Below are 16,764 nucleotides of genomic sequence, written 5' to 3'. Positions count from 1 at the left end.
ATGGTGTTAGTAATAACCAGTCCATGTCCTGAGCAGAAATCCAACAGATATTTGCCATTATTATTAGCTTTCCTCTTTTCTCCAAATTTTCCCAAAATATTTTAGTATGTGTCATAATCATTTCCTACACTGCTATTTAGATCCCCAACAAGGACAAACTTTTCATTTTTCATTGTGTCAGTTGCTTTTTCTAAAGCATGAAAAAAATTCCTCCACTTCTACCTTAGTAGAACCTTCTGTGGAACCATAGGCACAAATAAGTCTCATTGTCCAGTTCTCCATTCTCATATTTGCCCACATTACTCTACTTGAGACTGACTGCCATTCAAGAAGATTAGCCTCGTATTTTGTGTTGAATACTATGGCTACTCCTTCTTTTCCTTGATTGTCATTGCCTGGATATAACATTTTGTATTTATTGCTCAGAAAGATCTCACCAGTTTTTGTCTTTTTTGTTTCAGTCACCCTTATCTAGATTCTCAGCTAGCTCCATTTCTTTGCCATTCAGGCTTCTTATGTTGATAGTACCGATCTTTAACTCTGGTGATGTTGAGTTGGGGTTCGTTTTCCGATTTGTTCCAGTAGCTGAGTTTTCGCTGTTCGCCCTGGTTCCCTGGCGAAAACAACGGGGGCCTTGTTTAACCGGGCGACGCCCCAGCTATCATGAAATTTTGTCATGTCGTACCATCATTTTTAATTTTGGTTTAACCAATAAGAATACAATTTGGTCGGCTAAATCCCAAATTGCCAGCCCATCCTTGTTCGTTCAGTATCCAAGTAGATACCCAACAGGGTGCACCACGAGAAGGTGAGGATTGGACATTAGGTCAGAAGCCTTGGTCGGTTCTCCGCATTCCTTTAAAGGCTATGTGGAGGTCTCCTCTAAGTTATACAGCTTTGACCCTTAAGCACCCCTTTGTATTTTTTTTCCTATGTAAAATTACTTTCACAGCATTGCCTACTATATCTTTTTTTTTTTTTTCAGGGATTCATAGTTGTTTGCCTGCTACTGGTATACCATATAATGACAAAAAAAAAAAAATACTCTTTGTGAACTTAAGCACATATTTTTTCACTTAAGTGATGTCAGCATTTTACTGGCTGTGTAATAAGACTCTGAGATCATTTGTATATTTAATGCATATAAATTTGTATATTAAAAAAAAACACCCTCTGAATTTGACAATAGGATATTTATTTTAATTAGGGTTTTTTCCTTTAGTTTCTCTTTCTATTATTTTGTTATCCCTGATTCATCACAAAAATAAATAATTAATAATTTTTCAATTACATGAAATTACATTCACATGGTACATTATTATTAAATGACTTTGTAGCATTACTGAATATCTATTTTATTATACAGGATTTTAGTAGTTCTAACATATCATAATTCAAAAGAACTTAAAAAAAAAAGAAAGAAAAAAAAAAGTTGTTATGAGGTTATTTTCACTAGTTAATTACAAATAAGGCATTACAGAATCATTTCAGTATTTCGTTAAAAAGTTAACTATAATTTACAAGTGATCAAACTCAGACCCTGAAAGGAAAAAAACAACTAGAGCAGTATTACAGCTACAGTTGATTCTCCCTATAACAAAGGACCATTGTAATAAGGAACTGGCTTTGGCCTTGACTAGGATTTTTCACTAAGTTATAAAGAATGAGTTTGTTATAACAAACTCATAGCAAGAGTCGAGTGTAATTATAAAACTTTATACATCAAATCAAATCATAAGTTATTTAATACAGCTACTGATTAATAAATGCATAATTATCACGTCTAAGTAAAAATTCACTTTGCCTCCAGAAAATATATCTACATCTAATGACATATGCCATTTGAAAAAGAACATAAATAGCATTTCCTTTAATTTCAGTGTTCAGCACTCATTATAAAAAGTTTATGGGAACTACTACAACTGTATCTGAATAATAACTTGAATTAAAATTAATATAGTTAATCAATATTTTAATCTTCCCATGAAGGTCATCACTGAGTACACATAATCTATACACAAATATGCCAGCCTGGTTGGCAGAGTAGTTAGCGTATCCACTCTCCAGCCAAAAGGCTGCAGGATTAGAATCCACGCATGGGCATGGATGTTTGTGATTGTCTGTGGAAATATTAAGTGGTGGGCAGTAGATGGTGTTGGTGTAGTTGGTGAACTGAGTGGTGAAGACAGAGAGTTGTAGAGTAGGTGCCCTCCCTCGATGAGTCTTTGGACTCCCTGGAGGTGTCACATAATAAAGTACAAGTAAAACTACATCAAACAGAAATAAAACTAGAGCAAACTACAGAATAACTGATTCAGCCAATGGAAAACTACATCAGTAAAAAGAATGACATCATCTAGTTAGATGGTCCTGAGTCCTACTTTTATTTTTGGTTGAGAAAATAAGAAGTTGAGTCCCATATATGCTAAGAGCTTGATATAAATTTAGGACCTCCAAAATCTGAACAGTTGTTGACCTTTAAAAACTGTAATTTTAATATGGTTGAGCAATGATTAAAGAACTAAAGTAACAAAAATTAGTGGCCTATTTTGGAAATGATTTTCTTTTCAGTCTTCATGTTTTGTAAATGTACTGAGAAAAGGTAATGTATCTTAGAGAACAATTATAGGATCTTCAGAAATGATTTACATTACGATCTAAGCTGATTATATGTATACATAAATTCAGAAAAATCATTAGTCCATTTTTATTAAGATTAGGATTAGAACCCCTTTAAATTTCTGTTCAAATCATTTTTATAGAGTTTCCAAGACATAACCAGAAAGATCTAATTTTCCACAATTAATACACACCTGATGTACTAATTGTGCTCTTCGTTTCTACAAGTATTGTGCACTCTACTATTTTTTATGTAGGACAAATTACAGGCCACCTGATTTGGTATATCTCCCACCCTTGTGTGCCAGTTATTCTGGTTTAGTTTTTGTAACAGTGATCGTAATTTAGCTTGTGTTGATGTGTGTGTGTGTGTGTGTGTGTGTGTGTGTGTGTATATATATATATATATATATATATATATATATATATATATATATATATATATGGGTACTCCGGATAGATGGTAACCTTCATGTGATAGCTTTTTTTTTTCTTTTCTCATATTGAATGATATAAATGCAAACTTCAGTCTCATAAAATAAAACATCAAGAAAATGGTACAAAATTCTGCCTCACCTTATAACTCCAGGTTTATAATGCCTGTTTCTCTGTTCATCTAAATGATAGCGACTATAAAAAGTATATAACAAATATTTAATGGATTAGTGCAACTGTTAAAAATTTTTCCTATACTTAACTAATAACTAACTTAATTTCAAAGGAATCTTAACACAATCAGCTGATATCAGAGAGCGAGAAGGGAGTAAAGTTAAATGTTAGAGCTAATGGAAACTACTTATTAATATTGTCAAACTTTTCCAAACCCTGGAAGAATTTCTAACAGATTTTTTTTTTTGGAAAAATATTTCTGACCTATGCATGAAACAGCACAAAATTAGATTCATCACTTTGTGTGACCATTTTCAAATTCTCTGGTGCACAATATTGATATTACTTCATCTATCTTACCTACTGCTCCTTTTTTCTGGACAAGCACAATACTCTGAATGGTCATCCAACATGATATTCAGAATAATTCATGCACAGATCATTCAAAGATATTCCCTCACAATCCCCATACAGTCATTTGCAGTAGCATATGTAATGGATTTCATGATCCTATTGAACATAAAATCTCTCTGGCTGATCAACTGTTTCTGGCCGCATGCCTTACAACAATGTGATGTTCTCTGTTCTCACATCATCTCAGTATACCTAAGACGCAGCTGCATGTGGACATCTTAGCAGAACAATGGTTTCCAAGATGATCTTACAAACCAACTTTCCAAATCTTCCATTCAAAGTTTTCAATGGGCAATGATAACAAGAATGAATTATATACACCCTCTGTCCAAAAAGAAACCGAACTTTTCGAAAACAGAAGAAACTAGTGGTGCCACCTGTTATATCTTTTTGCTGTCGAAAGCAGCAACCTTCATTAGTGTTGTGTCAACTGTTTATGACATTTGTTTCATTAGAAGCCAAGTTATAGTGCTAAGAGTGACAGTGTGTTTTGATGAACGGTCGGAAAATGAGTTTCAAACAGAGAGCTGCGATTGACTTTTGTGTTAAACTTGGTAAAAGTTTTACCAAAAAGCATTAAATGCTTCAAAAGCATATGGTGATGAATGCTTTTCCCATACTCAAGTTTCCGACTGGTTTAAGCGATTTCAAAGTGGTTGCGAGACGCTTGAGGACGACGAAAAGCCGGGCCATCCAAAAACTGAACTGAGCGGAGTTAACATCCAAAAAGTGTGTTATTTCATCAAAGACAACCCAAAATCATCAGTAAGATTGATTGAAGATGAATTGGGGATTCCAAAATCAACTGTGCACAACATTTCGACTAAGAGTTTGGGCTTTTGTAAATTGGATTCGCGATTTGTTCCCCACAAGTTGACCGACGACCAAAAAATGTATCGAATTGAACACTGCAAGCACCTCATTAAAAATGCTCATGAGGACTCAAACTTCCTTGAAATGATCATTACTGGTCATGAAACATAGTGTTTTGAGTATGAGCCAGAAACAAAGTGCCAGAGTGCTGAGTGGAGATCACCAGAAGAGGGGCATCCGAAAAAAAGTCGCTTGGAGAAGTAAAAAGTAAAGACAATGCTGATTTGCTTCTATGATTCCAAGGGCATTATCCACAAAGAATTTGCTCTGCCTAGTCAAACGGTTAATCATGAGTTTTATCTCGAAGCAATTGATAGCGAGAATTCATCGCGTATGGCATGAATATCGTGACGACCAACCATTCGTCAAAACACAGTGTCACTCTTGGCACTATAACTTGGCTTCTAATGAAACAAATGTCATAAACAGTTGACAGAACACTAATGAAGGTTGCCACTTTCGACAACAAAAAGATACAACAGGTGGCGCCACTAGTTTCTTCTATTTTCAAAAAGTTCGGTTTCTTTTTGGACAGAGGGTGTGTATATATATATATATATATATATATCCCATACATAAAAGGCAGAAGAAGAATGATCTTACTAACCAACTTTCCAAATCTACTGAAGTTTTTCTTGAGGCGGTTGTAGTTGTTGAGGGAACACATCATAGGAAAGCTGTTCCAGAGGTATGTGGAATAAACGAGGAAGAGGAAATGCAGATATTCAGTGTGTTTGCAGTGGGACCAAAAAAGGAATGATGGACATCTGCTGCTCTTATGTTAACAAGACTAACAGAAAACAGAGGAACAACAGATATCAGCTTAGTGGAGCAGTGACTATGAAAATACTTATCAGAGCTGAAAAGTGCATTAGCAAGATAGTGGTTGAAGTGGGTCAGTGAAGGAGGGATGATCTATAAACTGAATCACTCCTCTGAACAGCATTAAGTTTTTGGAAGGTTTAGCATGCACCACTACAAATGTGAAATTATTTCAACGATGGGCAGATTAGGATTTTTACAGAGTTAGTGGTTGGATGGGAAAAAAGCATGAGCAGAAAATAATGAGGATGGAAGTAAATGTCAGTCCAAAGAGTGAAATATAATCCTGTCTGGTGATTTGTGTATTACTAACAGTAAGGATAAGAGAGCTGGGATCCCCTTTTGCAAGAAAAGAGGCAAGACTGCATTTTGATAGCATTAAAGTGACTGAGTTACACCAATCCAATAAAGCAGCAGTTCTCAACTTTTTTTTTAAATACTTTTACCACAAAAAATCAAACTGAAAAATTTCGGTGCCACTTATTAAAATATGCACAAAACAAAATGAACTATAAAATACTGTATTAACATGGTGATTTAATTGTAGTCAGTAACAATTAAATGACTAAATTTTTACCAGAAAATATAATCATAATATTGCAGTGACAGAAATTAGAAGAAGCTAAATGAAAGGAAATGTTGATATGACATTAGTTATGTGAACAGTTGTGCAAGACATGGATTACGTCGATTGACGCATACCTTTACTAAATCCTCAATGCTGCACAGTAATTTACTAAAGCAACAATGTGTGTTGGCAGCAACATTGTCATGTAAGAAAGTTTTCCAGGAAGAAATAGAAAAACAACATGAGATAATCTTTCGGAGAAATATATAGCTCAGGGGATAGAACAAACAAAATATTTGAAAATCAACATGATTTGTCAACTCCTGCTGGATTGGAAAAAGACAGATAAAACATGTAATTATTTATCTTTAGAGGGGAAATTTTTTTAAATATTTTTTCATACATTTAAAAAATTCAACTGTTTGTTATTCCTATATCACTATTGAGAAATGCTGCATTAAAGGATCAATGATGGAGATGGGAAACCAGTATTTAAAGCAGTGATTGCAGATGATCTTGAAGCTTGAGATAAAGAATGGTAATTTGCTGAGTGGTCTCAGTACTGGGCACAAGGGCAAACAGCACATTTCTTTCAACCTTTCTATTGCACATGCTCAGTAATATAAACTAAGAGGTCAACATTGATACAGACTGTTGGAATCCACTGATTATCATTGGGGTAGGTACTGGACAAGTTGTTGATGGCTTTCTCCATTATTTTGGAGAGGACAGATGATGGTGATTAGTAGATAATTTGATGGCAAATTTTATTTCCTTTTTCTTTGGAACAAACCTGGATATATGCTTGCTGGAATAAATGGCAGTATATATGTACTGGAATAAATGGCAGCTCAATATAAAGGATTATAGAGATCATATAGGACAGGTATTAATTCTGGAATACACCTGGAGAGGTGTGATCAGAACCAGAAGATTTTTTATTGTAGGTTATTTAGTGTTCTTCGAATGAAATGTTGTCTAGAAACCATAGGAGGCACATGGTGTACTGTTTCTAATATGACAGGAAGCAATTTACCTTGGTCATCTATGCAGGAGTTGGAGGAAGTCAGCTTTATTTGCCTGTAGGTCAACTTTATCTCTTTATGTGCTGTAACAGTGGTGCAAGCTGAGTGTGTGTGTGTGTGTGTGTGTGTGTGTGTGTGTGTGTGTGTGTGTGTGTGTGTGTGTGTGTGTGTGTGTGTGTGTGTGTGTGTGTGTATGATAGAGAAAAAGAGAGAGAGACAGAGAGAGCAGTGAGCAGAAGTTGTATCCAATGGCCTCTGTAAGGGATCAGAAAGCAGATCATCCATTTGAACAGGGAGTGAGTTTCTATTAGTAATCTTTATGGAGTCAGGTTTCAATTTGCTAATGGCTGTTCTGCATTTATTGTGCTTCAGCATGGACCAAATATGAAACTGGAGTTCTTTATACAAGCCATCTGTAGTATTGCTGAATGGACTTTTTTCCTTCAGCTGTTTGGATACACCTTTTGTTAAACTTCATGCTAGTTAGGATAATTTCTGTAACTTGCTCAGAGCTGGTGTTTAGATTAACTCAGGTTGTCCAAAGATATTCAGTGGTATCTGCTATGGGTTGTGGGGAGAGGGGGGAGGGAATTAGGTTTATGAATCTTAGGTAAGTGCGAAAAATTTTCTTCCTAGCCTCCTGATATCACAAAAAAAAACTCAAAACACTTTAGTTGCTTCCCCCCCCCAATATATGGCTACCTAAGATTCATAAACCTAATCCCCCCTACAACCCATAGATAGTAGATGCCACAGATTCTCCATGCTATAACTTTTCCAAACAATTGGCAAAATCTCTTGCTCCCCTTACTTGGTCATACCACATCATAAATAAAATATTCTTCCCATTTTAAAAGCTCCAATGAAAATATAATTGCAAATGATACTGATATCTTAGTGAGTTTTGACATCGCCTCATTGTTTACTAACATTCCTTTAAATGATACCTTATTGCTTTTAAAAAAAGTTTTTCCTCTTGATATTATTGACACCTCTTTTCCTTTGCTATGAATTCTGGTTATTTCTTCTGGAAGAACAAAATTTACAAACAGATAGAGGGTACCTCTATGGGATTTCCCTTCTCATCCTTCCTTGCCAATTTTTTATGGAAGAGTCTGAAAAACAAGTTCTTGATTCACTCCTTCTAAAACCTTCTATTTGGTTGAGATATATGTAGATGATGTCTTTTCTATTTGGTCTCATGGCCCAGACTCATTAGATACTTTTCTATGTCACTCCAATAGCCTTCACCGTAGAATCCAATTTACTATGGAAAAGGAAAGTAATAATAGTCTAGACTTTCTTAGACACCTTGGTCACCAGCCTACTTAATGATAACCTGTCCTTTTCAGTATATAGGAAACCCACTCACACAGGCAGATGCATTCACAAACTTTCCCATCATCCCCCTCTCAACAGCATGGTGTAATAAAAACACTAACTCATAGAGCTTATAACCTTTGTTACAATAAGACCACTCTTGCAACAGATCTCAAGCATACACACCACACTTTTCTATCTAATGGTTACAGTTCCCACATTATCAAAAAAATAATCAATCATTCCCTCAATCCACAAGGCACATCAGAAAAAATATCCATAATCTTAAAGAAATATGATCTTTGCACCACATTCAAATCCTACTTAAAACTAGCTACCCTCATCCGCTCCACTAAAGACAAACTCCCTCCCCTCTCGGTTCCAGGTGTATATAGAGTTGGCCTACTATGGACAGATAGCAAGATCAGCTACCATCTGAATGGAAGAACATAAAAAACACATCTGCAATCATGACTATGATCAATTTGGCCTTGTTGATCATGTTTTGGATATAACTCACAGAATCAATTGGAAAAAGATTATCGTACTCTATCACAGTAAATTCAGAAGAGAAAGACTATTTTTAGAATCTGCTGCTGCTGCTGCTGCTCTTAAAAATCAACCTAATTTAAATAAATATTGTTGCATAAAACTTCTAAAAAATATGGGAAACACTAATACTTCAAGATCCCAGTGTGTATCCTAGGCTGCCAACAGGTGTCCATAGAGGGCACCCCCAACCTATTTAGGGCTCTAATCTTTCTTTGTTGAAAGTTTATTTTTCACTTGGTTAGAGTATAATAAATTTAGTTTAATCCTTTATCCAAGTGTGAGCAAACAAAGTTTGCGCCTGAAAGTATCTTCAGGACTGGAGTAAGGTGGTACAACACCAGGGCACTCCTTGCAAAGGTGGAGTAAGCTACCAACACTCCTATCTCAGTATCTCCCATAATGCAAAACACATCTCCTTGCGGATATGTCTAATGTTAAGCATTAAGGGAAGGGCCACAACCCAGACTAGTTTCGACCTTTATTGAGGTCTCTTCAGTGGGAGCCAGGCCCAAGTGGAAATACCAGGCAGAAGCATTAGCAGGTCATCTCTACCTATAGGAGTTGCCAAACGGTGTGCCACCCTTTTTAAATAAATTACTCTGGATTTAGAGAAAGATGTTGAAAGTTTATTTTTCACTTGGTTAGAGTATAATAAATTTAGTTTAATCCTTTATCCAAGTGTGAGCAAACAAAGTTTGCGCCTGAAGAGACCTCAATAAAGGTCGAAACTAGTCTGGGTTGTGGCCCTTCCCTTAATGCTTAACATTAGACATATCCGCAAGGAGATGTGTTTTGCATTATGGGAGATACTGAGATAGGAGTGTTGGTAGCTTGCTCCACCTTTGCAAGGAGTGCCCTGGTGTTGTACCACCTTACCCCAATCCTGAAGATACTTTCAGGCGCAAACTTTGTTTGCTCACACTTGGATAAAGGATTAAACTAAATTTATTATACTCTAACCAAGTGAAAAATAAACTTTCAACATCTTTCTCTAAATCCAGAGTAATTTATTTAAAAAGGGTGGCACACCATTTGGCAACTCCTATAGGTAGAGATGACCTGCTAATGCTTCTGCCTGGTATCTCCACTTGGGCCTGGCTCCCACTGAAGAGACCTCAATAAAGGTCGAAACTAGTCTGGGTTGTGGCCCTTCCCTTAATGCTTAACATTAGACATATCCGCAAGGAGATGTGTTTTGCATTATGGGAGATACTGAGATAGGAGTGTTGGTAGCTTGCTCCACCTTTGCAAGGAGTGCCTAGTGTTGTACCACCTTACCCCAGTCCTGAAGATACTTTCAGAGGCAAACTTTGTTTGCTCACACTTGGATAAAGGATTAAACTAAATTTATTATACTCTAATCTTTCATTCACATGTTTTAGTTAGTTTTGAGCTGCCTTTGTGTGTGTGTGTGTGTTACAAGTCTCATTTTGTGCTACCTGATGATGCCTCTGTAACTGAGATGAAATACTGGAAGCATTAAATACTACTTTTAATTGCTTCCAAGTGCTTTTTCACTCCCAGGGCTGTACTTATGCACAGGTCCATGAGGTGCTAGCTGGGGGGCCCTGAAAAACTAAGGACAATTGAAGGGCCCAAACAATGACAGAAGAAGCCCCAGAGCACTCTAGCACCTTGGGCTCTGCCTACCTCGGGAAAAGTGCAAGTACTGCCCTGTTCACTCCATTATAAACTTTTATCATAAGTTTTTCCCAGCACTTAAGCATACACGATATGGGCAGTACTCCCAACCCACTGCACATGGGTAGTTGGTTGGGAGAATTTGGAGAATGGAGAGAATTATACAGTATTTGGGTTGAAAGACGTACAATTTGTTAAGTCACTGCCTATTGCAAATATTTTTACATTTTATTCAACTTGGTCAGTGTTGTTGTAAAAGGTAAGTCAGCTGGAATTGGATGTTAAGATCATAGAAAGATGATTTCAGCATTTGTATAGCTAGAGATTGCAGAAAGTTCAGTTTTGGGTATAAGATGAAGAGGTCAAGAGAGATTTTTGGAATTTGGAGAGCATTAAATAGAAACGTTTTTGGTTCACGACACCTTAGTGTATCAGGATTTTTTCATGGCATCCAAAGTCAGAACATAGGCCTAGCTAACAGTTGCAGTGCGCAGTTGGTATGGTTAGGTTGGTTAAGTTAAAAAAGCACATGAAACACATATTTCAAATTCAAAAACAATGTATGTAAAAAGTATTAAACAAGTACATATTTTGAATAATCAAATCATTGAATAAACAAATTGTAATTAGTGGGATAGGTGAGCCTGTTGTTCACTGCATATCTTCTCAAATCTTGGAATCAAACTTGTACAGTGTCCGTTAGATGTCCTTCCTATCATCGCATCAACACATCGATGGTCCAATTCTAAAACCACATGGGCTAAGTGTCGGTGAAAATACTGGGGCACAGTTTGGGAACTAATGCCTTAATAGATAGAGGGGGGATCAAATGCAGAAGATAGTAACTTGGACATCCTATGGCAAGAAATTGGGGATGGGGGAAGACAGAAATACAGATGGACACAGCATTATTTTTCAGAAGCAAGGAACTACCCATTTACAACTGGTGCTGCAAAAAGTCATTAGTTGTGTGGGTCTCCTTGTGAGTTCAGAATATCAGACACATCGCCCTGCTAAAGAGTCCATTTAGCAAGGTAATGTATCCAATATTTTGGCCATTAAATGCAAATATTCTGAATTTAAAACATTAAATAATTATATAAAATATGCATACAATTAAATATTATATTAAAAAAAAAAGGATGGTAAAATTCATATTATATACTGGAAAGAATTTCTACTTTCTGATATATCAATATGTACATAGTATTTTTATGTCCTTTCATTTAATACATTTAGAAAATTAAAAAATCTATGATAAATTTATGAAAGTTTGAATTGGTACATCAATTAAGAAAACTGTCATCATATATACCATATAAATTACATTGGAAAGAAAAATTCATCTTTAGCTATTTTATATATGACAATAAGGTAATAAATATAAAACAGACTACCACATGCTGAAATGTGAACCATTACACTGATGACATGGAAGAGGATCATTTCCAGTTTTCAAATAATTATCATGCAACAATCAGGTTTAATGGTTTAGGTATGAATCAAGAGGAAGGAAAATTTGTTCTATGAGATTGAAGTTTGAACTATGAAGTAGAATTGAATGGTTGATGCAAGTGCTTTAAGAGATTTAGAGAAGAACAAAGGGGAATTATCAATAACAACTCAGGAACAGTGCCCATAGAAATATCTGGAGAAAATGCAAACAGTGAAACTGAATGTATGCAAGAAAAAGGTGGATCATTAATCAACCTAACTGCCCTTTTCTGCACCAAGTGTTGTTAGGGAGCTCTTAGAAAGACCACTCCAAATGTAAGAACATGGTTTTCAATGAGAACACTGTCAAAAAGATCTGAGATTTGTATAGTGAATAGTTCTTAATATGTATAGAATTAACAAAGATAATGCTTTCAGATGCTTCAAAACCTAATTTTCAGATGCTGAATATGCAATATTTGTAATACATTTATGCAATAAAGATTGGAAGTTAGAAGAGAAATTTCATCTTGTAAAGAGATTTGGTTGTAAAAATAAGACCGGAACTTTTTTTTTTTTAAATAAAACATACTGAGTTTTACTAGCAATGAAATTAAAAAGGTTATCAGAATGATGAGTTGTGTAAAAGTTGGAGATGAGTGTTGTAAAAGTTTAGTGATATTTATAGTGCAAAATTTGTGAAATAGCACAGAGGAATGCAGTGTATTGTCATCAGCAAAACTATACTGAGTTTGTAGTCAATTGAAGATTAGCTAACATAAAACCTGGCATCCTTTTTTCAGTCAAGATATTACTTTTCACTTTTCTAGCTATTAACTAAGCACAAATTCCTAATTATGTCCAAAAGAGGGCAGTTCAGCTAACTGATAATCCTTCTCTCTCTTTCTCTCTCCCACACACACACACCAGCTGCTGTCTTACAGACAGTTTCTGCATTGTGCCTTTCCTTAGAGATATTGCTGAGGCCACTGTTCAGAACTGGAATACAACACTGCCTCTATTTCTGTTAAACCTACAATAACATGCTTATTTAAATATATGTTGGTTATACATGATAATAAAGAATTTTAATGAGTTATTAAGAATACAGAATTTAAAAAACTGAGTATTTTAAGCTTATATTTTGCCTAACAGTAACTGAGTCAATTTTAAGGATAAACAACATGATAAAGAAATTTAAATGCAAAGCAAAACATCAAGCAAGCATTCAGATATTTTGACTATGCTCTCTTAGTACAGTCAAAGAAGGGCTTTTTTTTTGTGTGTGCGTGTGTTTTATTATTATTATTATTACCTATGATCTCCAGGGAATCAGGACTTATTCAAGGGAAGCCATAGATCTCTCACTATGATCTATCATCACTCACACCAACTGTCATACTTTCTCTTCAACTCATTCGCACTGAATGCACTCACTACTTTAACATCAACAGACAAACCGTTCCACTCACTCACTACTCTGTAAGAGAAAAATCTAGTTCTCAGTCCTTACTTAACCACACACAAACATAACTTTCACAAGTGTCCTCTTATCCACTCTATACCTTCCATTTAATGAAAAATTTAATTAGTCAATAACCTATAACACCTTTTCAAAAGTTTATACACCTTTATCATATCACCCCCTCTTCCTCCTGCTTACCAGGATCTGCAATTCATATACTCTCAATAAGTTCTCATAATCTACATTCCATAATCTGAATATCATTTTTGTTACTCTTCTTTGCGTCCTTTCCACTGCTTCTTTATCCACACCAAACCCAGGAGACCAAATCTGCACACAATGGCAGCTGCATTCACATCAAGGCCTTGTAAAAAGGAAAATAACTTCCTTATCAATGTTTGTTTCAACATCACAATTATCCTCTGAACTGTTGAAAGCTTGTTGGTAGCTTGCTCCACCTTTGCTACGAGTTGCCCTGGTGTTGCACTACTTACCCAAGTAAGATAGTACAACACTATATTTAGTCCTGAAGATATTTTCAGGCGCAAACTTTGTTTGCTCTCACTGGGATTAAACTAAATTTATTATAACCTCTGAACTGTATTTGAAGTTTTTGCAATGTGACCTTCAAACTTCAAATTTCTATCCAACATAACTCCAAGATCCCTAGCCTCATCAGTTTCTTGTAGCATAATCCCAACAATATAATATGCTGTGGAAATCTCATCACACCAAAGTGCATAACTATACACTTACCAACACTGAACTGATGGCCATTATCATTTGTCCACTGTTCCATCTTATTTAACTCATTCTTTAAGTGCTGTATGTCAGTTGCATTTATCCCTGAGTGCCCTGCCTACCTTTGCATCATTAGCAAACAATTAAGCATCTTCTGTCAGGTCCTTTCCAATATCATTAATGTACAGAATGAACAACAATGGTTCAAGGACTGATCTCTGGGGGTACATCACTGGTCACCTTAAATCAGGGAGATTCACATTTTCTGCTACCTGTCTGTCAGCCAGTTTATATTCCAATCCCATATTCTTAAGTGTTTGCAACAGCCTTTCATGTGGTATCCTATCAAACACCTTAACAAAGTCCAACAGTATTAATGCATAGCATTATACATGTCCGCAAGGAGATGTGCTTTGCATGGTGGGAGATGCTGAGATAAGGAGTGATGAGAGCTTGGTCCACCTTTGCTAAGAGTTACCAACAGATGTACCACCTTGCCTCAGTCCTTAAGATATTTTCAGGTGCAAACTTTGTTTGCTCACACTTGGATAAAGGATAAAACTAATTTTATTATAGGCGTAGGTTTCTGTGGTTTAGCAGTTCATAAGAAAGATTCCGGTAATTGGACTTATCTTAATAAACACGTTTATTAAGATAAATAACATTAAAAAAAACCGACAAGTTTCATAAGTCGTTTGACTTACATCTTCAGGGGTCAAAGATAACTAAAAGTTTAAACACAAGAAATAAGAAATTACTCAAAATAGTTCATTCTATGCAGTTGTGGCCATCTAACTGTTCATTAAATTAAATATCCGAATGTAGATTCAGTGCAATGTTAAGTTTGAACAATGCTGGATGCTGTCACGTTCTGTTGTTCATGTTCACATTGTCTGAGGTCTGACTTGGGTCAGCATTGATAAAAAATATACCCAAGTCAGACCTCAGACAACGTGAACAACAGAACGTGACAGTATTAGCATTGCACTGAATCTGCATTCGGATATTTAATTTAATGAACAGTTAGACGGCCACAACTGCATAGAATGAACTATTTTGAGTAATTTCTTATTTCTTGTGTTTAAACTTTTAGTTACCTTTGACCCCTGAAGATGTAAGTCAAACGACTTATGAAACTTGTCAGTTTTTTTTATTTTTATTTATCTTAATAAACACGTGGTTCAATTACCGGAATCTTTCTTATAAATTGATTATAGTCTAACCAAGTGCAAAATAAACTTCCAACATCTTTCTCTAAATCCAGAGTAATTTAATAATAAGGTGGTACACCGGCTGGCAACTCGTATTGGTAAATATGACCTCTCCATTGCTTCTGCCTTAGTGTCACCACTTCTGGGTTTGCCTCCCACTGATGAGACCTCAATAAAGGTCGAAACCAGTTTGGGTAGTGGTCCTTCCCTTAATGCATAGCATTATACATGTCTGCAAGGAGATGTGCTTTGCATGGTGGGAGATGCTGAGACAAGGAGTGATGAGAGCTTGGTCCACCTTTGCTACGAGTTGCCAACAGATGCACCACCTTGCCTCAGTCCTGAAGATATTTTTGGGCATAAACTTTGTTAGCTCGCACTTGGATAAAGGATTAAACTAAATTTATTATAGTCTAACCAAGTGCAAAATAAACTTCCAGTATTCACAATGTATCTCTTTATCCAATTCAGCCATAATATAAAATATGAGCAATTGCTAAAACATGACCTTCCTTTAATAAACAGATGTTGTTCTTTGCAAAGTATATCTTGTCTCTCAACCCATTTCTGTATACAATTTCTTACCAGCTTCTCTAAAATGTTCATCACCACTCCAGAGATACTGATAGGTTGGCAGTTAGACACGTCAGTTTTTGCACCACCCCTTGTACAATGGATTTATCATTTTTTCCATTCCTTTGAGATCTTCCCTGAGATGAGACTCAAGTTATACAAACACGCCGGGGACCAAGCAAATTCAGCTGAATATTCCTTTAGGATATGTGTTGATATTTCATCTGCCTCTATCACTGACTTCATATCCAGGTTATGCAGCAACTCTTGAACCTCATTCTCATGCACTTTATCTTTTCATCCAATATAGCAGCAGCACTGTGCACTTTTATTACAGCATATCAATAAACCTCTTTTGGTTTCCTTGAGCTTTCACAGGAAATTTCTTTTTCTTAATTGTAAAAAAGAAAAGAATTAGATTAGAGTACATCTAATGTACTCTAATTTAGCTTTCTGTACAATACTCATAACTCTTCTAGCCTGCAATTTATGTTTCATAACTCCTCTCACTCTTATTTTCATGATATTTCTTCCACATCATCTTCTTACAGAACTGTAGCTTAATAAGATTACACATCCATTTCCCTCCCACCCTATTTGTTCTTCCAACTCCACGAACACATTCAGATACCGCTTCATTTAAGAAACTTTGCAAATCTTCCCATGCATTGCTGGGAAGATTTGCAAAGTTTCCTTCCTATTCAGTAACTGATACCTTGGGATCAAAGATAGTATTCTCCAGAGTTTGTCATAATATCCAGCTTTATAGCTAAGCATGTAACCTGTCCAAATTGGAACTTTAATACATGGGTGGTCTAAAAAGTGCTCAGCTTAACAATGAAAAAAAACGAATTTATAATTTCAAAATTATTTTTATTTTTGAAAAATTGTCCGCAC

General features: G+C 35.7%; 1 protein-coding gene across 2 annotated transcripts in view; it reads right to left on the bottom strand.

The window, feature by feature from the left end:
* LOC150104483 (zinc finger CCHC domain-containing protein 8 homolog) overlaps positions 1–16,764 on the bottom strand; it is a 341,337-nt gene that overhangs the window by 127,384 nt on the left and 197,189 nt on the right. The window contains exon 7 of one of the 2 annotated variants that reach the window (XM_090395663.1): positions 3,196–3,249. The exons of the other annotated variant lie outside the window; for it this stretch is intronic. Within the exon in view, the coding sequence (XP_090251789.1) occupies positions 3,196–3,249 (54 nt within the window). The remainder of the gene's footprint in view (positions 1–3,195; positions 3,250–16,764) is intronic. 2 annotated transcript variants of the gene reach the window in all.

The sequence above is a fragment of the Typopeltis vanoorti genome, chromosome 7, assembly GCF_054136105.1.
Source record: "Typopeltis vanoorti isolate ZY-2024b chromosome 7, IOZ_Tvanoo_1.0, whole genome shotgun sequence".
NCBI classification, from domain to species: Eukaryota; Metazoa; Arthropoda; class Arachnida; order Uropygi; family Thelyphonidae; genus Typopeltis; species Typopeltis vanoorti.
This window is presented reverse-complemented; position numbering and strand designations above follow the sequence as displayed.